General features: G+C 40.7%; 1 protein-coding gene across 2 annotated transcripts in view; it reads left to right on the forward strand.

The window, feature by feature from the left end:
* The window catches only part of ARID4B (AT-rich interaction domain 4B), a 184,491-nt gene that overhangs the window by 29,353 nt on the left and 127,636 nt on the right, over positions 1-27,502 (forward strand). For both annotated transcript variants that reach the window (XM_075203321.1, XM_075203322.1), the window contains exon 2: positions 12,911-12,971. In XM_075203321.1, the coding sequence (XP_075059422.1) occupies positions 12,911-12,971 (61 nt within the window). The remainder of the gene's footprint in view (positions 1-12,910; positions 12,972-27,502) is intronic.

Consider the following 27,502-nt stretch of genomic DNA (forward strand, 5'->3'; position numbering starts at 1 on the left):
AGGGAACAGGAGACCGTGGTCTGCATCTAGCAAGTTGTACCACTGCAATATATATGTGAGGAGGAGCACGAGGAGATGAATGCAATGCAAAGTATACACGGGCACACAGAACTTGATCCCACGATGATATGCACAATATAATAATAACTGAGCAGCACTGCACAAATATACAGAGTCAAAATAACTATCCAGGCAAATAGGAAACACAGTCAAATGATAGCAATAGTCTCAGTGGATAGGAACTCCGGAGGAGAACAAACTCAGTCCAGCTAGATATGCAATACACAAGCACAGTCAATGAGAAGTATGCATACCGCGGTTCAGGAGAGCAGGCTGTCAGAGAGACGTGCAGGGATACCTGAGCGGCTGAAGGCCGGCAGGAGGAGAGACCACTGGAAGATGGAAGCGGTAACCAAGTTGGTGCAGCGCACGGTAGGTAGACCAGCAAGAACAAGGCAATACTCAGGAAGCAGTAGTATATGGAACTGGACATCTGGAGAACACGGGAGAGTTGAGGCGGTCTGATAACCAGTAGCTGAGATGAAAGCAGTGGAGCGCTGACCCGATGAAGACAGGCGAGTTGAAATGAGCAGGAACACTGTAGAAGCACGGAGACAGCGGATAGGAATCAGCTGGTGCAGTCACAATGAACACAGGAGAGTTAAAGTGAACAGGATACTGTAGAAGCACGGAGGCAGCGGATAGGAATCAGCTGGTACAGTCACGATGAACACAGGAGAGTTAAAGTGAACAGGATACTGTAGAAGCACGGAGGCAGCGGATAGGAATCAGCTGGTGCAGTCACGATGAACACAGGAGAGTTGAAGTGAGCAGGATACTGTAGAAGCACGGAGGCAGCGGATAGGAATCAGCTGGTGCAGTCACGATGAACACAGAAGAGTTGAAGTGAGCAAGATACTGTAGAAGCACGGAGGCAGCGGATAGGAATCAGCTGGTGCAGTCACGATGAACACAGGAAGGTTGAAGTGGTCTGGAAACCACAAACGAACAACAGGAATCGGCAGGAGCTGAATACACGAGGAAACACAGGAACACCTTCAGAGGCTCATGGGGAATGAGACTCCAAGATCAGGCAACGAGGTATTGACCACAGGTGCTTTAAATAGGGAGTGTTGCCTGATCAGCCAATTAACTAAAAGCAACAGGTACTGAAGGTTTGAAAGGGCTGCACATGCGCAGACCCTCAGGATGGTGGACGGCCACGGTTCCTAAACACACGAGAAGCGGCACTCACAGTCCGGTGAGTGACAGTATCATTGTAGCAATTTAATCTGTGATTAGAAAAACTTCCCTTTCAATTATCACATTTTATAATCACGTGGTTTAAATCCGCACTGGAGAAAAATTATCACATTTACACATTTTCAAATCTGCACAGCCTTCTTGCAGTTCAAATTAGGTGAAGTTTTGCTCTTGTGTATATATTACTGCATCTGCTACATATATGTGTGTTATGTGTAGCTTTGAAAAAATGTTTCCCCTGTTTGTAATATTAATGACTAGAAACCTGAATTGTATTTTGAGTGAAAAGGTAGGAAAAAGTACATTATCTCAGCAATTAGGGACACTTAATTCAAAATACATTGTCAGCTCCTTGTGAACTTTTACCAGTCACTATCTCTGTATCCCAGGCACCAAAAACTAGATTATATATACAGCTAAACTGACACATTCTATGTATACAGTTATACCAAATTGTACGCACTATGTAACTAAGAAATTGATCCAGGAGTTGTTAGACAAGTATTTATTAACCATATTAGATTTCCTGGATTGGGGTGAAATGGGAAAAATTACTGAACTTAATTTTGATTATTAGGAGCGGGCCTTAATGCTTTGAGTTGCTGCTTATGTGTAACTAGTGTTGCCATGGTGTTGGTTTCAAGACCAATTGATGTTATTTAATTTGTTTGAACATGGCAATGAAGTAGCCACCAATATAGTTAAGGCTTTACTGAGCCTTTTATAATCCACCCTATTTTTTTACTTCAAATAACCTTTGAATATCATAACGGTTGCATGAAAATTGTCTTGTTGAGATATTTTGGCAAGGTAGATTTTATTTTTTCTGTGGAAATTTTCAGTGGAATACATTCAGCCAAGTTTGAGATGGAACTTAAGATGGAGCTCAAAGACTTTTTAAAGACTGAAAGAAAAGTTATCCATGCAAATTGAAATAGACTGTGTATTTTTGTTTACATGATGTTCCAATGGTTTGTGAAGTTTGAGATACCTTAGTGTAAACATGTAATAGCTATGTCGGTGGGAAGCAGTGAGTGCAATGTAGACTGTCAGTGATGAAACAGCAGCATTAGAACGTTCCCAATTTGCCAATCCTCGAAAATATACTCTACTAACATAAAGGTAAATAGGAAATTATGGATTAAACTGGGACTTAGATGGATAAAAAGTAATAATTGGATAGGTAATTTGGAAGGAAATAGCATGTTTTGCAAAAGCATGAAATGGTAAGGGAGTTCTTCTATATGTAAAAACTGATACGAGGTAGGAGGATATTGTTAAGTGCGTATTGTCGCTAACCAATAACGATTGTCGAACCTCGATTTGTGTTTCCAAAGCACAAAGATTTATTCTCAAAAAGTAGCAGAATAATTCAAGCGAAATAATAAGTACAGCCGTTACTTATCGCAGGCGCTCTGGATCCAGTGTGCAGTCATTCAATCCTGAAGTCTGGGGACAAGATGTCCGAACACTAGATGTGAAGCTGCTGCTTATATGCACACAGAAATACAGTAATACAATGTAGATGGTATAGCTTGCTTCTATTGGTACAGGTTTCAGGAAGGTCCAAGGGGTTGTCAATCATTGGCTAGTTCATCCTAAAGAATCCAAAGGAGGGGGTCATCGCTCCAGGGGGTATGCTCTGCTCTTCCCGCCAAGATTCCTTAGTCTTAAGTAGTTAATAATTCCCTATCATTCATAACTGGTGTATGCACTCTGCGATTCCTTCGCAGAGTGAAGCAAACAGTAGCAAATGTTAAGAGGTTTATTATGATATCACACATGATATGATTCCTTCAACCTGTTCCATATATTTCACTAATGTGCATATAAATTATATTATAACACATAAATACTACTATATTTTGACATAACTGACTATGTGTTGCAACTACCATTAATGTGTACTATTTTACAAGTATGCGTGTTTGTGCGAATGTATGGTAAAAGACCAAATACTGTTGCTGCCACGTGTTGCAGCTGCGTACGCCCTTTTACGCTGTAGCGTGCCCTTTTATGCCGTAGCGTACCGTACGCATCTTTTCAGACAAAGACAACAAAGTTTGCTCGATTTTAATTGAAATGACTTTATCCAATTTGCTGACTTCGACAGCTCCACCCTTTGATAGTGAAATACACTATCACCCAATCACTGTTTCAAGTTCAGGATTATACAATACTTCTTCACAGACCATGATCTTGGTATCTGGTACCACCCTTTCAGTCTCTTTCTCAGTGTTACTCCTAGGAGACCATTTTCCACATTCCAACACAGTAGGAACACATTTGACACATAAACCAATTGCTAAGATGACACCCAGTATAGGGAGAAGGAGCTTACCTACACTAGCAACCATTTCCTGTACCCACTCCCCCAGACCGGAGAACCATTTCACAGGGTTCAACCACGAGAACCAACCTGCCACCTTTTCCCTGACCTCATATAACGAAGAATTATGGTTCTTTCAAAATTCCCATTTTAGTTGCAAAATTTCATCCATCTTCCGGTCTATAACCTCTTTAGGGTCATCTGTATTATTGGTGATGTACGTGCAACATTTGACACCGAACTGGGGGACTCACGATCAAATGAGGTTGTTGTCCGAACAGTATCTCAAAGGGGGACATATTAAGAGGAGGTATAGGAGTGGTCCGAATGCTATGGAGGACCAATGGCAAAGCCTCAGGCCATGCCAACCCAGTTTCAGCCATTACCTTACCAAGCTTGTTCTTTATAGTACCGTTTACTCTCTCCACCTTACCACTGGCTTGTGGTCGGTAAGGGGTGTGAAGTCTGCTACCGATTCCCATGAGTTTACACATATTTTGGAAGATATCACCAGTAAAGTGGGTACCCCTATCACTTTCAATTATTCGAGGGATACCGAACCTACATACAAAATCTTGTACAATTTTCTTTGCAGTGAACACAGCAGTATTAGTGGCTGCCGGATATGCTTCTACCCAACCGGAAAACACATCAATACACACTAACACATACTTTAGATTCCTGCACGGTGGTAATTGGATATAGTCAATTTGTATTACCTGAAAAGGTCCGTCTGTAGGAGGGATGTGGGATGGCTCAGTTGGAATAGTTTTTCCCGATATTTTTCCTCAAACAAGTAAGACATGACATTGCCTTCTTACCAGCCTAAGAGGAAAATCCAGGAGCACACCAGTATGCTCTCACCAGTTTGCACATACCTTCTTTACCCAGGTGAGTCAGGCCGTGTGCTGCTTCAGCTAGGCTTGGATAGTACGTTCGGGGAGCTACAGGCTTACCTTGTCCATCCCTCCAGAGTCCTGAGGACTCTTGACCACATCCCTTCGTCTTCCAGACCGCCTTTTCCTGCAGGGAACACAAATCTTCCATTTCAATTAATTTCTGCATGTCTAATGTCTGAAAAACCATCATAGTCTCGGTCGATACAGTCATAGGTTGCCCTGCTGCCCATTTAGCAGCTTCGTCCGCCCTGTTATTGCCCAGTGACACTGGGTCTTCTACAAAGGTATGAGCTTTGCACTTTATGACGGCTACTGTTCTGGGTAACTGTATCGCTGTCAGAAGTCCTTTTATGTGTTGTGAGTGTGCCACTGGCGTACCTGCTGCTGTCGTAAAGTTTCTAAGACACCAAAGGGCCCCAAAATCGTGCACTACCCCGAAGGCGTACCTAGAGTCAGTATATATATATTGGCTGATTTACCCTCTGCCAACTCACGCTCTCCTTAGTGCTACTAGTTCCGCCACCTGGGCTGAGTGAGGTGGGCCAAGGGGTTCAGCTTCTACCACATCCTGATCGCCTACCACAGCGTAACCAGTACATAGCTCTCCCGTCTCTGTCTGTCTATGACAACTCCCGTCTGTATAAAACATAAAATCTACATTTTCTAAGGGGGTGTCACGTATGTCGGGCCTTGCAGTAAAGGTCTGATTCAGGTGTTCCATACAGTCATGTGTGTCAGTATTCTTGCCTAACTCATCATCAACCAGGGTCTCCTCACCTCCCACCCTTTGTGTCTCTAGAGACACATATGGAAGGTATGTAGCTGGATTTAAGGTGCTACATCGTTTGATGGTGATGTTTGAGGGTGCCATCAGGGCTAGTTCCCACTTTGTGAATCTAGCTGAAGAAACATGTCTGGTTTGGGCTGAATTTAACTGAGCTGATACAGCATGGGGTGTATAGATAGTTGAATTATGTCCTAATACTACGTCCTCGCTCTTACTTACCAGAAGAGCAGTTGCTGCTACACTTCTGAGACATGTTGGGAGTGATCTTGCCACATTGTCCAATTGTGCACTGTAGTATGCTACCGGTCTGCTAGCGTCACCATGTTTCTGTGTGAGGACACCTGCTGCACAACCATCAGCTTCCGTACAGTATAGCTCAAAAGGCTTTTCATAATCAGGTATTCCCAATGCAGGTGCTCTAGTCAGACTATCTTTAAGATTAAAGAACGCTTGCTCTGAGTCTTCTGTGTGTACAACACGTTCTGGTTTTGAGGAAGAGACTAGCTCCTGCAATGGTAATGCCAGAATAGAAAAACCTGGGATCCAGGATCTACAGTATCCACACATCCCCAGGAAAGTACGAATCTGCTTCTGGCTCTGCAGCAGAGTCATGTGTTGTATGGCCTCAATCCTGTCGGTTGTCAGGTGTCTTAGCCCCTTAGTGAGGCAGTGTCCTAAGTATTTGACCTTAGTCTGACATGGCTGTAATTTATCCTTTGCCACCTTGTGCCCTGTTTGTGAAAGATGAAGCAACAACAATTTAGTATCATGTAAACATGACATAAAAGAATCAGAGCACAACAACAAATCGTCCACATATTGAATTAGAACAGACCCATTGTGGGGTTGAAAGGATCGCAAACATTCATGTAAGGCTTGGGAGAAAATACTGGTCTGTCAATGAACCCCTGGGGTAGTCTGGTCCATGTGTATTGCACTCCCCGGTAGGAGAATGCAAAAAGGTATTGGCAGTCAGGGTGAAGAGGGACTGAGAAGAAAGCAGAACATAGATCAATGACAGTAAAGTGACTAGCAGACGGTGGAATCTGCATGAGGATGACAGTTTGATTCGGCACTACGGGGAATTGGCTCTCAACAACTTTATTAATTCCCCTTAAGTCCTGGACTAATCTATAGTCCCTCCCTCCACTCTTCTTCACAGGGAAAATGGGACTATTTGCTGTACTAGCTGTACGGATTAAAATCCCTTGTTGTAACAGCCTCTCAATAACAGGATATACCCCTAGTTCCACCTCCGGTTTTAATGGATACTGTGGGATTTTTGGAGATATCCTACCACTTTTTAGATTGACCATGACAGGGGCTACGTTTGCCATCAGCCCAGTGTCCTGTCCATCTCTGGTCCATAGTGAACCTGGCATTTCCAGCAACATCCCCTTTACTTGAGATGGACTGTGTTCTATAACAGTAGAGTGTGACATTAACCTTTGAGGGGTTTCCAATATGTCCTGTACATCATGAGCGACCTTCTCGGGTATATCTAGGAACACACCATCTGGAGTACAGTATATGACACATCCCATTTTACATAACAAGTCTCTCCCTAGCAAGTTAGTAGGAGCTGCCGCAGCCAAGAGAAACGAATGCTTAGTATGCAGAGGCCCGATAATAACTTCAGCGGGTTTAGTTAGAGGATAATGTAACACTTTTCCCGTTACCCCCATAGCTGGAATAGTTTTACTTGTCACCTGTACATTAAAAGGATAAGGTTATCACAGATCTGGCCGCCCCTGTATCTACAAGAAAGTTTGTTTCCTACCAGCTATGTCAACTATCATTGTTGGTTCTTCACTCTGACTCTCAGTTAACCTCACTGGCTGTAGACTACAGGTATGACCTGACCCCTAGCGCTGACTATTGCTTTCCCGCGCAGCATTTGCTGCTGTAACATGCGCGGGCAGGTGTGAGTCTTCTAGTCTATGTGAATCCCTCCTTGGAGGATATCTATGTGACCCTTCATTAGGATTATACCTTCCCTTTGTACAATCTTTTCTCATATGTCCTTCTTCTTTGCAATTATAACATCTCAACATTCTGCGTTTCCTGTTATGTGGGTTATATGCTGATGGTCGTGTATGCAATCCCCACTAATGGCTGTATACTCACCGTTATCAACTTGTCACTCTTTTCTTCCCTTTTCCTAAAAATATTTTTGTCATGTTCCACAGCAATTTCTCTAAGAGAATCTACCGTGTTGCCCCTCCAACCAGGGGTTGAGGTTTGTACTCTTGTTTTTAGATTTTCCTTTAAACCATCCATCAGTACTGTTACCGCTACTTCCCTATGATGTGGGTTCTCCCTTATATCTGATACCCCAGTAAACTGTGTCATTGATGCAAGAGCTCTACCAAAATAGTCCGCTGCAGTTTCACTATCTTTTTGTTTTATGGTGAAAATCTTACTCCAATTTACTACTACTGGAAAATAGATGGCTAAGTGTTTGACAATTTGTTCTATATTTGCTTGGTTAATCTCATCAGTCAAGGTGTCATCTCCGTCCAACAAACAATCTCTAATAAATTTTTGTATGTCAGTATGGGGAGGAAGACACGCCCTCAACACTACACGCCAATCCTTATTGGTTGGTTCATGTGCATTTCCTAAGTCTTTAACAAATTTCTGACACTTTGCCAACTCCTTTCTAGGATCTGGGAATTCAGTCATAATGGAACGTAACTCTGATCTAGTCCAAGGACAATGCATTGTAACATTTCTTAAAGGAACTACACCATCCTTATTCGGTTTCCCATTGGGAACTGATATTGTGCAGACTGGGTACACACCCACTGATTCACTGGTTTCAGAAGTCACTACCGGATCTGCTGTTTCAAGATTTAGAACGCTATCACTCCTAGTGATCACACTACTCTCACCTATCTCAGCCATTGCTCCTTTCCCATACTTACGCTGAACCTCTAGCATATTAACAGCATGAGCAATGGCTGAAATCACAGTGGGTTCATCTTCATCTTCTGATACATTTGTTTTGAACTGACTGAAAACAGGATATAACTTAGCAATTTTTCTTTTTTCAGTTTTAATAACGGCTGTACTTACCCCTCCCGCCACATAAGGTGGTGGTGGGGGGGGCGCTTGCGCTGAGTTCGCCACGCTTCTCAACAGCTACTTCCGCCGTGCGCGCGCTTTTCGCCACACCTACTTCCGCGGTGCATTCGCTGCTCTGCCACGTGTTACCTTCCATTTGCCACAATTTTAAACAATCATTATGTCTATTTCTCACTTTCGTTGACTTAATCAACCATACTTTATCTTTTACAGTATTTAGTACCTCTGCATTAAAACTCCCTATTGTTGGGAAAGGCCTATCTCAATCTTTGGTCATCTTGACCCACGTGTCGCAATACGCAGTTGCGTATGCACCATATTTCTTACACATGAGAAATCTCGCTGAACCAATAGGCCCTTCCTTAGGCAGTACTTTGGCCTTCTCTAGCGTTTGCTTAGTACCCATATTGAACAATAGGGTCCCAGAAATATCACAATATCCTGCCACAAAATAGGGTTCCACAATATTCTGCCACTAATTTTCAACACTACCACTAGAGACATTTTACCGGCCTGTGGACGTATTTGCTACAAGCCGCGTCCACTCGCTTCCTCTCGTATAAACAAGGACCCCTAATACAGAAATATCAATGCGGACTAAAGGGTTATCAGCTCCCTGATCACCCCTGACTCTCCAACAAAATCTGTTGAGTTTATTACGCTTGGCAGCATCCGGTAAAGTCAATTACCAGCCTTACCAACGGAATTCCTCCCCATTACTCCCAAGTCACACTCGCGGCTTTCCTTGCCGTGCGGTGCAATCGCAACGCTTAAAGCTAATCTGTAAGCGATACGATTACCCTTGGGTGCACGTCGCGAAAACTTATTCAGTTTCCGCCCCCGGTATACCTGCCTTGTATACCGTACACCAGTTGGGCACCTGCCTCGTCAAACAGCAACTGACACTCTATTTTACAATAGATAAAAAATTAGTGTATTTAAAGTCAACAAATCACACGACATACACTTTTTCTGAGCAGAAAATAAAAGAATTCCCAACAATAGTAATAATGTCCCAGAGGTTTTCACAAGTGAATTATACTATGCATGTATAACAACTATCAAAACGATTGTTTAACCACGTGGAAAATCTACCGGAAGTTCGCGTACGCACAGCCGGAAATACACATACGCTAAGCAATGCAATAAAGTTAAAACGCACAATGACAGTCAAAAGAAAACGTTTTCTCTTTTGTCCCTAGGTTCTAGTTAGCGTGCCCTAGACAATGCAAAAACGGACATTCGGTTTCACAACACAGAGTAAAATTCAGGTTTTGAACACATTGCGTTCTTGCCCGTTTATGACGCGTCTCCACCCTTTGTTGAGGAACCGAAATCCGTTGGTCTTGCGTATCGTCGGCAACGAAACCTCCAAAGCTCACGAGCCCCCAAATTGTTACGTGCGTATTGTCGCTAACCAATAACGATTGTCGAAACTCGAGTTGTGTTTCCAAAGCACAAAGATTTATTCGCAAATAGTAGAATAAATATGCTCAAGCGAAGTAATGGTAAATACAGCCGTTACTTATCGCAGGCGCTCTGGATCCAGTGCAGTCATTCAATCCTGAAGTCTGGGGACAAGATGTCTGCATGCTGGATCACAAGCTGCTGCTTATATGCACACAGAAATACAGTAATACAATGGAGATGGTATAGCGTGCTTCTATTGGTACAGGTTTCAGGAAGGTCCAAGGGGTTGTCAATCATTGGCTAGTTCATCCTAAAGAATCCAAAGGAGGGGGTCATCGCTCCAGGGGGTATGCTCTGCTCTTCCCACCAAGATTCCTTAGTCTTAAGTAGTTAATAATTCCCCACCATTCATAACTTGTGTATGCACTCTGCGATTCCTTCGCAGAGTGAAGCAAACAGTAGCAAATGTTAAGAGGTTTATTATGATACCACACATGATATGATTCCTTCAACCTGTTCCATATATTTCACTAATGTGCATATAAATTATATTATAACACATAAATACTACTATATTTTGACATAACTGACTATGTGTTGCAACTACCATTAATGTGTACTATTTTACAAGTGTGCGTGTTTGTGCGAATGTATGGTAAAAGACCAAATACTGTTGCTGCCACGTGTTGCAGCTGCGTACGCCCTTTTACGCTGTAGCGTGCCCTTTTACGCCGTACCGTACGCATCTTTTCAGACAAAGACAACCAAGTTTGCTCGATTTTCATTGAAATGACTTTATCCAATTTGCTGACTTCGACAATATCTGTGAATATTTCGACGTATAGTCTTTATTGGGTATGTAGATACACAGAAAAATAAGATACTAGAAAGGTACTGATGGTGGTTGTTATATTATTTATGAGTTTGATAAATATTTGAAGGAACTTTGAAGGATGCTGTTGTGAATTATATGCAGAAAATAATTTGACAAATATCAGCTTGTTTTATGAAGTACCGGTGATGCCTAACACTTTAAAATAAAAGCATGGAATGTATAAAAATGCGGAATAAATGCACGAGATCCATATATAGGATTACTATTGCAGAATTCTCTAGTTAGAACACATCTTGGACATGGGGTAATGTTTTGGGAAGCTCATTGTAAGGAGGTAATAGGAGAACTTTAGTTTAGAAGCAGATAACTTTATTAATAAAGGCAATTGAGGTGTTAAGTTATAAAGAGAAGTTAGAAAAACATGGTTGCTTTTCTTTACAGACCTAATACTGCTGACCCTTCATGAAACTTGCTGGGTCAGTGTCAAGGTTCTTGTTGTGTAAAGCTTGTACAATTAAGGAAATATACCTTTTACATGTTTATGCATAGACTGTGGAGTCATGCAATTGAAAACCAAAGGGTTTTTTTTTTTTTTTGTTTCATTTCTTTGGTGAAAGGTAGTTGGCATCTATGACATAGTGTGAAGAACTCTATATGTACTATTGTTTCTGCATGCTAATTACCCTTCACTGCTTTTACCTGGAGGTGAACACAGCTTGAATGATTTTCAAATCTGTGTTTGATTTTTTTTGTTAGGACTCGTACTGTTACAATAAGTTCCTAAAAGCTTAGCAAATTGTGGACTTAAAAAAAACCACACTAATAACTGCATATTTCTGATCAATTTATCATGTGGTCAGATATTTCAAAAGAAATCAACATATCTTTTTAGCCATTAACATACAGAAATAATAAAGAAGTGTTTTTGCTTTGCTTGTACCTGAGATATATATATATATATATATAATACATACTTACCAACTTTCTGTTGGTGAAATCCGGGAGCCTGCAGAGGAGGTGGGCGTAACAGGGGGGCGGGGCTCCAAGTGGCGTCATTTTGGACCTGCCCCCATGGCGTGATGACGCAAAATGCGTCATTTGACAGCGGGGGGCGGGGCCAAACGCTGCGATTCACCGGGAATCGCGGCGTTTGGGACTTAATTCTGCCCACTTCACTAGGAAGTGGGCAGAATTATCCAGATGCGGGGGATTGCCACACAGACAAGCTTATAATATTCCTCAACCACCATCTTAACCTCACTACCTTTAGCCTGTTACACAATTTCACACAAGACAACTACCCCCGGACCAACATTGTTGTGTGACGGGATCATTTAGCTTATGAGTCACTTTTACCTTTGCAGTCTGGCTGGGCCAAGATGCAAAATGTATACTTAACCTCATGTGTCAATCTCCCATTGTCCCATAGATTGTAAGCTTGCGAGCAGGGCCTTCTCACCTCTTTGTCTGTTTTACCCAGTTTGTTTATTAGTTTATTACGTTTGTCCCCAATTGTAAAGCGCTACGGAATATGTTGGCGCTATATAAATAAATGATGATGATGATGATGATGAGCCCGGGAGACTCTCGCAAAATGCGGGAGTCTCCCGGATATTTCGGGAGAGTTGGCAAGTCTGATATAATATTATATGTGTGTGTGTGTCGGTGACATTTTTTTTTCTGTTTTAAATTTTGATGTAGGCCTATATTGATAAGCTTAATTATCATTTTAGCAGATCATTGCCTATCTTAATGTTTATTCGGTAGATTCTCAAGCAGAATGTACCTAATACCTGTGTGGTGAAGATCTTGTGTCTTCTCAAGATAGTCTTGAATGTGCTTCTCATACCTGTCCAAAGAACAGCGTCACCTGCCCACTGTCAGTGCTTTTATGTTCCCCACTGTAGAATTCAAACCTATTTATGTTGGAGAATATGTTTTGGCAGATATCTATTTGGTTTGCATGCATACTTTAGTTAGAAAATTTCTGCTAGAGAGTCTGTCTAACAAACAAATAAGATAAGCAGTTAGCTTGATTTGCAAAGCAACCAACTGAATCAATTATTTATATCTGATATAAAATAAAATCCACATAACTGCTATCCGTTAAAGGTTTGTGAAATTTTGCAAGACCGAGTCTTGACAATTGTTTACGTTATCAGGTACCACAGGGTAGTTGAAATTTTAAATTTAAACTCTTCTCTCCACAATTAATTTTTACATCTTTGTAGTGTCTCATCTATCTTTTAAAAAAACAAAAACAAACAACTTTCTTTTTCTTTTTGTTTTCTGTCTGATAGGTCTAAGGCTGGAAACCTGAACACCCCACAAACATTTTCTCAGTTTGCAGTAATTATGAAGGTATGTATTCTATGTTTTGTTTTGTTTTTTGATTATACTGTTGTTGGAAAGCTATTTTCAATTCATAATTGTACATACAAGCCTGTTTAGTAGCAGAAACAACATTTAAATGTTCTTTTGGCTTCTTTTGCTCTTGTCTAATAATATAAAGTCGGTGGTATAGAGTGATGGTGCTTTTTAACTCTAACAACGAAGTACGAAGAATAGGACTGTACTTTAAGAGGGGGTATTCAATTGACGGCGGAATCGCCGAAAATCCCGCGCTCGAAAAATATTACTTTTAATACGGTAATTCTGCGTGTAAATACTGTTAATACAGTAATTTACTCGCTGGATTTCAGCTCGTAGCTCAGGGAGCCGTGAGCTGCAATCCAGCGAGATATTACCGTATTAACTGTAATATTTTTCGAGCGCGGGATTTTCTGCGATTTCGCCGTCAATTGAATATGCCCCTAAGTCTACTGAAAGTGACTGGTTAGTTTTGAAAACATTAATGTTTGTTTGTGTTCTAAAATACAGGAGATGGCTAGACAAATCTCTCACTATCTGTATGCAGTTAACATTGTAAGCTATGAGCAAATTTTAAAGATTTGTCATTTGCAAGCCTCCTGTTTGACTGCACTGTCATTTTCAAAGCTCTTTAGATCTGTCCACAGCACCAGGTTTGGGTTGATCACATCTACAATATTTAGAGAAGCACACAGTGGTGTAATAATATAGATCAGAGAGGAAAATATTGTACTTAACTATCAGTACAGAGTATCATGTAAAACATCATGCTATAGTCCCTGCTATCTTGATCAGTAGAGGGTAGTTGTTATCAGTAAATGGATATATGATAGGAACAGTGAGTGATGAGATACAAACGAACCATGAAGCGTCAATGAGCACACCCTTATTATCCTAATGCTGTAATTATCCTTCCTTGAGAATTGTAGTGCATTGTGACATGGAGACAGTTATAGCATACTGCTCATTGCTACTGTATATTTATATAAAACATTAAATGCAATATTTTTCTTTTATACCTGACGTCATGAAATGTTGCACTGACCTGGTGCGGCTGTAAGGGAAACAACCCAGGCAGAATATATACCGTATATATAATATATAATTATATATTGAGAAAGGAGTCTGGATGAACCTCCAAAAAGTTGCTGCACATCATGCAACATAACTTCTAGTTGCTACTGAGACTAAGCATTTTCTTTAAGAAGACCCGCGAGTGCCAACCTCAGCGAGTTTGATTATATTTTTTGCTACAGTGGTCAGCATTAGTAATGTCACCAGGCTGTAGTTTGTGATGTCCCCTTATGTCTCCCCCTCTCCCTATATTTGTGTGTGTATGTGTATATATACAGCATCAGCATACACACTACAGCATAAATTCCTGTAGGAATGAAAGATATTTTAAGAACCCTAGTGCATGTGGCAGCAGTGCAGGAGGAAAATACCCGACTTCTCCGTGAGGAGATCGCTTAGTGGAGAGGGTATAGAGAGGCTCCAGCTACCGCCACGCTACTGAAATTAACTTCTGATGATGACGTGGAGGCATATCTAATAGCCATTGAGCGTACCGCCACCCGAGTCAAGTGGCCACTTGGGTCTTGGTCCGAAGACCTGGCTCCCTATCTTTCAGGAGAAGCACAGCGAACCTATATAGACCTAGATGAGGACCAGGCTGGTGATTTTCAGTGGCTAAAAACCGCCATCTTAGCGAGGGTAGGAGTCACCTGAGCAGGGGAGGCCCAACGAAATCATGACTGGAGGGTCTCCAAAGATTTACCGGTTCGGGCTCAGCTTGCTGAACTTGGTAGAACACTAAAGAAGTGGTTATAGCCAGAAAAGAACACTGCGGGCAGAATGATCGAAATTCTGGCCATTGACCATTGTATCCGGGGTATGGACCGAGGGCTCCAAAGGTGGGTTGACAGGCGGATCCTCAGTTATATGGGGAATTGGCTGCTGTAGTGGAGAGATACAGCGCCTCGCAGCATATGCCCAAACCTCCATTGCCCGCTCCAAAGTTTATGCCTCGATCGAAGACTGGCATATGGAACAGTGGACCGGATGTTAGTGAGGAGAGATTGCTTGATAAACCTGCATTAAGTCTAGTCTGCCTCAGTGCCCAACGTCAGTAGAGCTTATGGGTTGTTAACTAGCGCACACACAACCAAGCTATCCGAAGTGCTGTACAATGAGTACAGTCACCAGGAAGTCCTGTTTATTCCTCGTGACTGTGTTTGTGAATCACCATCTGGTGCTGGCTCTGGTAGATTCGGGTAGTGAATTGTCCTTGGTTTATAGCTCCATATTACCAGAGAAACGGACGCATAATCTGTCCAAAGTGAAGGTACTCTGTGTCCATGGGACTGCCGATGAATATGACAGGACTCTTTGGCCTGTTACTGTGAATGGCCAGACAGCAACAATGGTAGTGTCCGTTGCCCCAAAACTGCCATACCCTTTAATCCTGGGCAGAGACTTTCCGCTGTTCAAGCAGATCCTCCAGGAGCAAATCCAGCCGGACACGTCTGCAATTATATTAGAACGTTGGCAATTGAAGAACCGGCCGAAAGTCCAGCCTTGATGGATCAGCTTGAGGGAACAGAAAATGGAAAACGCCAGGATCTACTACGAAACCTGAACCAGACAATTCAGGAAAATACAGCTCCTAAGAGGTGGGAGCCTAGACAAAGGAGAGCTGCACAAGTACCAACACGGAACCAGACCCTGGCATCGTTCATTGGCGAGACCTTGGGTGAAGGGGCTACGCCTCCCAATGAGGACTCGGACTGGGCGGGACTGTCTAACTTGTTTCCACTAAGAAACTTTGGCCAAGACCAACTTAGAGATGTTGCCTTAGCTAATGTCTATAAGAATGTGGTTGAGAATAATGGGTAGAGAAGGCTAACAAGCCTACAGAGGGTATTGCCTATTGTATGGTAAAGAATTATCTGTTGTATAGAGTTGCTAATGTACAGGGTAGAACTGTGGAGCAATTGTTAGTACCACAAATTCATACATCACTTATTCTCAAAGCTGCACATACACATTTGTGTGGGGGACACTTGGGGGAAGATAAAACAAGGGAGCGGATATTGCTCAGGTTTTATTGGCCAGGAGTGTACAGGGCAATAAAAAGGTTTTGCTGGACATGTACAGTATGTCAGAGAACATGTCCGAAGCCAGACTATCGGGCCCCGCTAGGTCCCATCCCTGTGGTGCAGACCCCGTTCAAGCGTATTGGTAAGGATTTGGGTAGGCCCATTAGAGAAGTCTGCCCACGGCCATCAGTATGTATTGGTCATAGTGGACTATGCCACCAGGTTTCCTGAGGCTATACCTTGGCGCAATGTAAAGTCTAGCACAATAGAAAAATAAACTACTATAAGTCAGCTGTAGTTAGAACTTTCCAAGCAGGTGACAAAGTTCCCATGAGGGACGAGCTGTCCCCAGGGCGGGGATGTGCTCTCCGCAGTGTCAACATCACCAAGGTTGGTGACGCTAAGGGGAGGGATATGTGGCAAAGAGGGATATTTGCGAGCAGACAGGGAAGTAATGTCTAGCTAGATGTAGGTGGTGGGAATTTTCGTGTACGGTTACTGGATAGGACTGCTGTACCAGCATTGGAGATGTTTTACCATCCTGACAACTGCTAATAAACAGCTAAATGGTTCAGCATACCTGTGTCCGATTCCTGTGAATGGTGTACTTTGTCACAAAAATATAAATATACATATTCTGAAAAGCTGGTGTAAGGGTCCCTTTAATTATGAATGGAGAGAAAAGGATGGGCTCCATTCATCCATGCCCATTCCAGGTCTTCCAACATACCAGAAACTCTGCTGGTAATCAGGAGCTGCACCTGATGAGGTGCTGTTAAAAAGTTGCTGAGCAGTTCTCGCAGTCTTTACCTGGGGAGCAGGTCAGATGCCTATAGAAAACTGCAATTTGTTACCAGTAAGTGCTGCTATTTTGTGTGTGTGTGACACACCAGGTACTTCACTTTAGAGAGGGTATTCCTTGTGTATTAGGTAGAAGCTAGACAGACTAGTACTTTGTGTTTTGTTCATGTATATACAGGTAAGTTAGCAATTTTCCCTTTTAGAAGTATGTGATCCAATGTGACATGGGTATTAAAATAACTGGGTCCCTACATCAGGTAGTCCATTCTAATGGAAGACCCTGCCTCCTGCTTTCGTCCTCCCACTAGTTTATTCCATTGATGGAAATTGAGGTCTTCTTGCAGATAGCAAGGGGATGATTGGCAACTTTTCAAAATATCTACTATAAAGTTGGAAGTAGCCTTTGTCTGGGCAAAATAAAATGTATTAGGCTCCTCTTGGTTATGAATGCTGTGGAATTACCCTGTTAAGGAATACAGTCTCTAGAGTGTTTATCTGTTCCATTGAAGACTGTAAGCCCAATCACTCACCAATCACAGGTTTTGGCTTAATACAACACTGTACCACAAAATATTTGCCTCATTGTATACATTTCACCAGTGGGATTTGTGTTCCCTTTCCTATTCAACCACACACCGCAGATCAGAATGAATTGACCAACGTCATACCAGCACTATTAATAGACTATACATTTTATAAAGCACAGAGTTACATATTGTGTCTAATAGCATTCCACAGAATGATTAAGCCACAGTTGAATTTAAAGGTTGTATTACCAACACACTTCCCTACTAAAATTTAGAAAGAAGCAAGATAAATAGCATTTAAAATAAAAAAAAGTTTTTTTAAATGCTTACCCAATCTAAACTGTTTTAATAAAATATTAGTTTTTTTGCTAAGTAATGGAGCATATAGCATGATGTATATACTTAGCATACTAACATAGATGATGAGGTTTAAAAAAGACACCAGTCCATCAAGTTCAACCTATTTTGGATCTCCTCCGATCCTGCACTTATATTTGAAATTGATCCAGAGTACGCAACCGCCAATCTGTTTTCAATTGTGAAAATCCCCCCAGACTCAATATTGCAGTCCTATTTTTACCCTATATTCACTACTATCCTTCATTTTAATTAACGGTCATATCCCTGGATACACTAGGTGCGACTGGCAACCATGATACCAAGAAACAGTTGTGGATACCTTTTACAGGAGTGACTGTTCAAAAATAGCATAGCAAGACAACACTAAACATCCCAGAACCTCATATTTAGGCCCAAGGTAATGTGTTGGATGAAATTTGGAGAAGTGACCATGGAAAGCACATTATCAATTGTCTCTTTTCTTTTTAATTTCTATGTAAATCGAATAGCTGTCTATTTTCAACATTACCAGTCTCTATTAGATAATATTAGATTATTTATTTATCAAGAAAGCTTTGTAGCTCATGCAATGTGCTGTGACATTAAATGCTTGAGCTGAATGCAGTGTGAATTTGAATTACAACATTGCACCGTTTAATATGCAGAATCTGCTTTTTGGATCATAGCGACTTATTGCAAAACATTGTAATTATTTTATGTTAATACTATGCCAACATTCATATTCACACTCTTTATCCATTTATTGTGTAAAGGCATGTCAAGACAGATGTTTTTAAATATAAGTTTGTCCCCATCTTTACCCAGCTGTACCTGACATTCAGCCTTCCCCTGTTTAAGATGAATTTCAATGCTAATCGACCCATCAGATTAGCCTCCCCCTATTGGTGCCTGGATCTAAAGTATTTTCATTGCTGAAGTTGTGCCTGCTCTACTCTCATTTTAGATGTGTCACTGCCTCTTTTGTGACTGACAGCCCCGACAGCCAGTAGTGGTCCATTCTAAGGAAAGCCTTTCTTTGGTTGTTTTCGGTTAATGGTTATGGGTGGCACCAGAGGCGGAACTAGTGAGCTGTGAGCCCCGCTGCAGGGAAGCAGAGAGGAGGGAACCGGGGCCCATAGCTCACTAGTTCCCCCGCAGTGGGGATTATATCTATGGGCCCCAGTGCACCACACCTGCTGCACCAATGATAGTTGGATTCCGCGATCCAGCTGTGGCTTCTTTTTCCTGAACCAACATCTGTAATTGCTGCAACATTTCCACTTATCAGGGAGGCGGTTAAATATAATCGGATCAAATTACTGGAATAGCTGGAAATTAAGGCAGTGCAGCGCAGAAAATTATCTAAGCATCAAAGGGAGCATTGAGTTCACAACCATCACTTGGGCTAACACTGAACAGTTTCAGGGTTCAGCCGGAGAGAAGTGTACAGAGTGCAAGATTGGAATGCAAATCTGGAAGTGATAGAAGGCATTTAGACGCACCCTTAAAGAGAAGACTCAGGAGATATCGAAGAGAGGCATGGGGAATAAAAGGGAGAGAGAAGTTGAGGGAAGGAGAGGGAGGATGAATGGTGAAGAGACTGAAGGTGTGAGAGGAGTGAGGTAGAGCGCAGCATTGCAGAAGGTATGAGCTGGAGCTGGAAGGATATTACTAGGAGGCGACTTTAATGCCATTTTAAATACACGATTAGATCATTCACACTCAACACCATGAAGCAGTCAAACAGCCTGTGAAAGTTTCAAGCTACAATCTTTGCTCACTTAAGCTAACCTATATGATACATGGCGAGTATTATATTCTAATGATAGATCGTGTATACACTACTCAGCGCAACATGGCACTTACTCCAGACTAGATATGCTCTTTGTAGAAGCTCATACGACCCAGTCCTTGAAATCGGCCACCATTGTTCCTTGGTCTGACCACTCAACTATGATGTTGCTGCTTGACGTTTTGCCACCTACTACGCCATGCTACCGATGGAGACTGAATGTCTTTCTGAAAAAAGTTAATATCAATACGATATGACAGGCTATAATCGACTTTCAAACAGATAATGCTCAGGACGATACTACTCCCACTATTAGATGGGAAGCCCATAAAGATACCATTAGAGACAGCCTGATTATCTTAGCCTCTCATGAGAAAAAACTACACCAACAGACGGTAAATGAACTAAAAACCAAAATAGAAACCCTAACTAAACGACATCAAACGTAAAACTTATCTTAAACTTCTGGGTTTGCGAGGGCAACTTGGCAAGCTACTAGTCTCAAAGGCAGGCAAGACTCTTCAATGGTTGCAACAACGATATTATGAAAAAGGGGACAAAGCGGACACACTACTCGCTCGTAGGCTTCAAAGCAAATGGACTCGCAATCGCATTGTGCCTATTAAAGATCAAACACAACAATCATTATGACCCCAAGCTATAGCCGATAGATTCTGCGCCTACTACAATCTACTATACAATCTCCCTCCACCGACAGACACCCCGGATACTTTTCACACCTGAATACATGACTACCCTTCCCCACCTTACTGAAACACAGTTATCAATCTTGAATTCTGAAATCACAATGAAGGAGATCAAGATGACCATTAAGACCCTTAGAAACTCAGCAGCTCCAGGCCCAAACGGTCTTATGGCTTTGTACTACAAGAAATTTGCCTCTGACCTTGCACCTATGCTTCTCTCTTTATGTGATACAATTCTAAGTGGTAAAAAGTTTGAGTGAGACACCACCAGAGTGGACATTATTGTTATTGCCAAAGAGGAACGGGGACCTAGTCACCGTGAGAGTTACCGGCCAATTTTAAAATATTAATATTAAATATTAAACATGGACTTAAAGCTATTTGCCAAACTGCTCGCACACAGACTAGCCAAAGTACTCCCTGCCCTGGTCCACCCGGACCAAGTAGGTATCATTCCCGACCGGCAGGGAGCTGACAATAATAGACGAGCAATAGATTAAATTGTGAGAGCAGAACAAGCTCCAGCTCTGGTCTCGTGGTCTTTTATGAGGACTACTCTGGCGACAATGGGATTTGAAGGTCGTTTTTTATGTGGACTGGCGTTCCTCTATCACAACCCTTCAGTTACGGTCTTGGCCAATGGCGCCGCGTCGTCCTCATTTCATATTACAAATGGTACCCGAAAAGGTTGCCCACTCTCCCCTTTGTTGTTTGCTCTCATGATGGAACCATTGGCATCGCGAGTTTGCAACAATTCGACTATCTCTGGCGTTCAAGCGGGAGTAACTGACTACATATTCATGTATGCAGATAATATTCTTTACTCTTACCAACCCCCACACCTATCTTACATCTCTCCAAAGAGAACTCAGCGAATATGGTGCTATATCTAATTTCAAGATAAATGTTGATAAATCAGAAACTCTCCCTCTCAACCTACCTCCCCACCAATTGGATACCATGAAGCGACAATCAAACTTCTGATGGCAACTGGGCAAACTCAAATATTTGGGGATTTACCCCACACCTCAATATAACCAACTATATGCACCCAACTTTCCCCGACTCTTGGACTCACTTAAATGTGACATTGAGAAATAGGATAAACTATACATCCTTGGCTCGGTTGTATAACAGCAGTAAAAGTGAATCTCTTACCACAAATCCTCTACCTGTTTCAGACACTACCCATCTGAGTACTTTCCCAGGTGCTTCAAACCCTTCAGAAGCAAATTGCTAGATTTGTTTGGGCAGGCAAGGGATCCCGAGTGCGAGCTGATACACTGTTCCGGAGAAGCGCAGAAGGAGGACTGGGCCTTCCAAGCATCTCCAAATACTATGTTGCTACACATCTGACTCAATTAGTCCTATTTCATTCCCAAACTTCCACAAGACTTTAGGTAGACATTGAAGCCAACCATCTACACTTACTCCCACCTTACACACAACTGTGGATATCAATCAAACATAGACCGCCACTCGTTTCTCTCTGCAGATATGGGATTACAGTACCCATACATTTCAATTACTAGGAAATACAAAAGTTATGTTCCCATTATGGGACAATCCAGCTTTTCCACCAGGGGCAACAACACTCCTCTTTTCAGCACTGGTCCCAATGAGGTCTAAGGTTTATTACCGACATAGCACCAATGCGAGTATTCCCTGAATTTGCAGACTTACAACAACGATACAACATCCTCCACGACCATTTTTACTAATATCTTCAATTAAAACATATATACCAATCACTCTCATCACTCAAGTTAATATACCAGCTTACACCACTAGAAACTTTTTGTAGAAATAAATCAGTTCCCAATTGCTTAATTTACACTTTTTGCAGTATCCTGGTGGCGTTTCGTCAACCTGTTAAAGATCGCTATGAACTAAAATGGGAAGAAGACCTAAACTTGGAACTAGAGGTGGAAGAGTGGGCTAATATCAGGACACGGATCGCCAAGAGCTCTATCTGTGTATGAACCAAAGAGAACTCGTATAAGCTTCTATATAGATGGAATTTGGTTCCCACGCACCTGAAAGCCATATACCCTGACTCCTCTGGTCTATGTTGGAGATCATGTGGACAAGATTGCTCATTTCAACATATATGGTGGTCCTGCCCTAAGATCGTGGAATTCTAGCGAAGAGTTCACAATCTAATCTATAGAGTTACCACAATATAACTCCCCCTGCCCCTCTTACTCTTTACTACACAAACCCATACCAGATACAAATAAACATACAATGGCACTTGTGTGATACTAATACCACAATGCTTCCAAATGTGCAATAGCGGCAAACTGGAAACAACCTGAACCCCCCCGCGCTGCCTGAAGTGATTAATAGAGTATGGCAGGCTTACTGCTGTGAACACATCACAAGCATCATCTATGACCGCCCCAACAAATTTCAAACAATCTGGAATTCTTGGCGCGCCTTTTATGGAGTAGACCAACCAAGACTTGATTAGCGCTGAAATTGACGCTTCTAATATTAACAACGCACCATATGCAAAGCACCTATGGTTCACCTAGATGCCAGGCCAGACGCCCTTCTTCCTCCCCCCTCTTACCATACTAGCATATTCCCCTTCCTTTTTAATCTCTCCCTCTTCTTCTATTTACACCCCTCTCTCAGAAATTTTCTTCTTCTTCTTTCTCTTTCCTGTTCCTTGCTTTTCCGCTCCCTTTTCTATATTTCTTCTTTATTTTTATTTTATTTTTTTTCTTCTTTCCTTACTTTTATTGTTTTTATTCATTTTCTTAATAGCAATATATCTACTGTTTGATAAATGTAATTTATTCTTCATACTGTTTAAAATTGGAAAATTCCCTAATAAAATATGTTTAAAAAAATAAAATGAACATTTGTCAAGCGATTTATGCCCAGAGATTACTGGGGGCCCCCAATATTGGATTGGGTATAAATTGCTTGACAAATGGGGGGCCTCACAGTACCCCTAGCCCAGGGGCCTACAATGTCTTAATCCGGCCCTGAGTTTATGACATCCCTTCCATTACACATTTTCATATTCACAAGCGATTTTTACTAGGTGCCTTCAAAGAAGTTCTTCACTCTTTTACTATTTAACCAAACTGCTGTCATATCTGAAAATGTACATTTTGGGGTTTGGTGATCCTTTTAAAGGATTTTATAGTATGCTTATATTTTCATTTTGTATACTCCCCAAAGAAGACATAGTATGGAAGACAATTGTTGATCGAAGGTATATTTTTGTTCTTCTTATCGAATGTGCATATAAGATTAAAGTTTTTGTTTTATTATGACTTGCCATTCAAAATAAAAATTGCAGTCCTGTAGGGATTTACCATATATGTAATTTGTCTCTTACATGAAAATGCAGTAAAGAAAATCTTAGAATCTTCTTTTAGAATTTGCATTATTTGAACTACAAAATTTGTTATATTAAAATGATTATTTAATGACACCAACACCAAATTTTTTAGCTATAATGCTGAACTGAAAACAAAAAACTGAAAACAAAAAATGGCTTTTTCTCTCTATATATTGATACAGAATTGTCTATAACTATATGCTTTTTCATTTTATACATATAATAAAAAGTTCCTAGGTGTCGACTTAAAAAATAAAGTTCTATGCTGTCATATTTTATTTTACAGTGCTATGTAATTTGACATTTAGAAAGTATGCCACCATAAAAAGACCGGCCAGCTGCATGCGGTAAATTAGGTTAAATATATATATATATATATATATATATATATATATATATATATATTATATAATATATATATATAATATATATATGGGATTGATTTCCATAAGATGGAGCTATTGCACAAAAAGTGATTAGTCTGCATCGAGCATGGAGCATTACAGTTACGTTATTGCACTCCTTGCAGTGTAGACTTGTGATTATAATTGCATCTGACAGAGATAATTAACAAATATATAGATACATATATATAGTGGTTGAAGTGAAAAATTAGAAGTGACAGTATGGAAATTTGGAAGTGACTGGAAAATGTAAGGGAATGGAATTTGATAGTTTTACAATTAAGCCAGTAAGAGGAGTGATGCATACCTATAATATTTTGTTTTGAAGTGTATAAATAGATAAAAGAAAACCTATCTAAGAACAACACCTGGCCAAATTGTGAGTGGTCACTTAAATTTGTATCGCAAACAAATTTAGATTCAGCCCACAGGGCTTTAAATTTCTTATGATGTGGCCTAAATGATAAGACTCTGAAGATTGATTGCATTGCTATATAAAGAAGAGACAGGACACCTCTGCACAGATAACGCATACCTCTCAAATGTCCAGATTTAGTCAGGACAGTCCTAATTTTGAGGGATACGTCTCGTTGCGCCAACCGCAGACACATTTGTCCCATGGAATGGAAATTTGGGATTGGTATGAGCTATTCACTGTTGCTCTGCATACCAGAGCAGTGGTGAACGGGTACCATGCGCACCCACCACTGCAATTAATGTGTTTTAGGAGAGGGAAAGAGTGTAATAGCAGGGGCACTTATTGACGGGCATAGCACTTGAGAAGGTTGAGTGAGTACATCCATTTTGTGGGCTAAACCAGTATGCAGGCTAGCAATTTTCTATGAACCAGTGAGATCACAGTGCCTAACTAATATTCACAGGGCCTGATATTTTGGTATGAGATATTGATTCCTGACAAATTGTTAGGCTATTTTATCATGAATATTACTTTAGCACAGACCATTCCTGCCTCCATTGTGTCTAGGTGACCATTTTAACATTACTTCAACATTTACATCAATAAATAAGTGTGAAATATGAAAAATACATGGGGTATCTTTAACTGAAGCAATATATTCCCCAAACCGATTTCTCTTTAACCCTTTAAGGATCACATGCTTCTGCAATCATGATCAGACTAATTTTCTACATAAGTCACTTTCACCAGGAATAAAAAATGTTCATAGTCTATCCAAATTAGTTTAAGATTATTTTTTCTGGAGCAAACCTACATCCTTTTGATGGCATATTCAAATAAATATATTTATTTTTTTATTGTTTTTTTTCAATTTACAAAATGAGGAAACCATATATTTAACCATTACCTTGCCCTTTTTACTTTCTGCATATTGTGCTGACTAAAGGATCTCATAATAATAGTTATATTTCAATGGTGTCTGTTTCGGGATTCCTGTCTCTTTTATAGGGAACTGCAGCAGTTAGTAGTTACCACTACTACCATTGAACTGGACATGAAATAACTCTTGGGGTGCCAGAGGGCTATAGCATCCTTGGCTAAAAAAATAAATAAAAATCTAGATGTTGCGATGTTACTATAGTCCAATATAGTGATAGTGCATGAAAATATGAAAGACAATACATCTGAAATCATATATTGCCTTTAATTTTAAATATTTCTCATTAACATAAGGTATGGGATACAACACGACTGCTGCCCGGACATTTTTCAGACCTAATACTGGATTGAGAACAGGTTGCTACCACTGAATTGTTTCTATTGGATTAGTAAAGAGATACTGAATTGAAGATTAGCAATCAATGATACAATATGGTCTATGTGTCAAATTTATTGTTTACTGTATGAAATTACTTTATATTAACCCCTTCACTGCTGAACCTTTTTGGGTTGGTCACATTCCAACATCAATATCAGTAATTTATATGTGAGATACCCACACAAGCTATACCTTTTTATTCACAGAAGACTTTACATTTTCAGGAAATGCCATTAGTTTGGTTCTAATTCCTGTCGCTGCAAAAAAATCTATCCAAAGTGGCCAAACATTTGAATTTGCAAGCAAGTGAACTAAAAGCAAATGTGTGTACTTTTATAAACACCACCAAGAAATACTTTGGTTTTGCTTTGATATCAATTTACCTTTCCAAAACAGCAATAAACAGGATTCTACACTAAATTTTTCATAATAAAATCTGCACTTGAAAATGATAAAGCTTTTTTTTATGTTATTTTTTGCTAGTCTGCACCATCTTGGATGAAAAACATATATCTAGCCCAACAGGCATAGCATTTTGAAAACCTCACCAGATCAAATGAGGATACACCTGAGTTCACTGAAGTCAGGATAGGGGGGGATGTGGGTATCATAATACTCCCCTTCTTCCTGCCACCCTGGACTTCTTAACGCTTTCTGTAGTATATAGTATTATTGTCGGGTTGTTGCCATTACATATAGAGTGGGAACCTTGAGTTTCTAGATGCCATTATTCCCATTATTTTTCTATATGCAGTGGTTGAGGAGATGGGGTTTAATGGTATCATTGTGATGATGTCATTAAGCCACACCCCATCCCTATTGATCAATAACAGGAAATTGCTGTGGAGGACAGGTAAGTATAGTTTTAACTTCTTTGAAGCCTCTGTGTGCTAAGGCTGAACCCACTCATCCTTAACACTGAAGGGGTTAATAACATTGGGCTTGATTCAATAAGGATCTTAACTTGAGAAACTTCTTATTTCAGTCTCCTTGACAAAACCATGTTACAATGCAAGGGGTGCAAATTAGTATTCTGTTTTGCACATAAGTTAAATACTGCCTGTTTTTTCATGTAGCACACAAATATCAACTTTATGTGCAAAACAGAATACTAACCCTTGCATTGTAACATGGTTTTGTCCAGGAGACTGAAATAAGAAGTTTCTCAAGTTAAGATCCTTAATGAATCAGGTCCATTATCTTTAAAATAATATCCAGGTAGATTTTGGTTCACATGTATTTTGAAGGCATTCAACTATTTCTATGTACCATGCATGTGAACTGCTTTGAATACAACTTATTGTTTATGGTTTTCAGTCTGATCTGGCAGCCTTAACAGCAGGTATGGCACTTCACTAGCTTACATTTTGCCATGTATAATTTTTTTAACTACAAATGGCAAATATGCACATCTTTTTGATTCTCATTTCTTCCTTTTGTGGCCGATACAATCAAATAATCTGTTGTATGAAATTGCAGAGGTTTGATTGGTGCAAAGTTTGCCTTTACAAGCCAGCGCCACTTTCCATTTCCCTTACAAAGTCGCCAAATTCCAGCAACATGCAGAAATCAGAGATCCATACATTTACCCCCTGGAGTCCGACATGCATGCCACTTGTGAAATTCCTGCCGCACTGGGTCCCAAGCAATGGTCAATTTTACTACCAGAGGTGGCAGGAGACGGCTTAATTTCAAGTGTTGTCAACACTGAGCACTTTCTTTCATCAAAAGCACTGAATAGATGTCTGTACTCACAACAC

Source organism: Mixophyes fleayi, chromosome 3 (genome assembly GCF_038048845.1).
Source record: "Mixophyes fleayi isolate aMixFle1 chromosome 3, aMixFle1.hap1, whole genome shotgun sequence".
NCBI lineage: Eukaryota > Metazoa > Chordata > Amphibia > Anura > Limnodynastidae > Mixophyes > Mixophyes fleayi.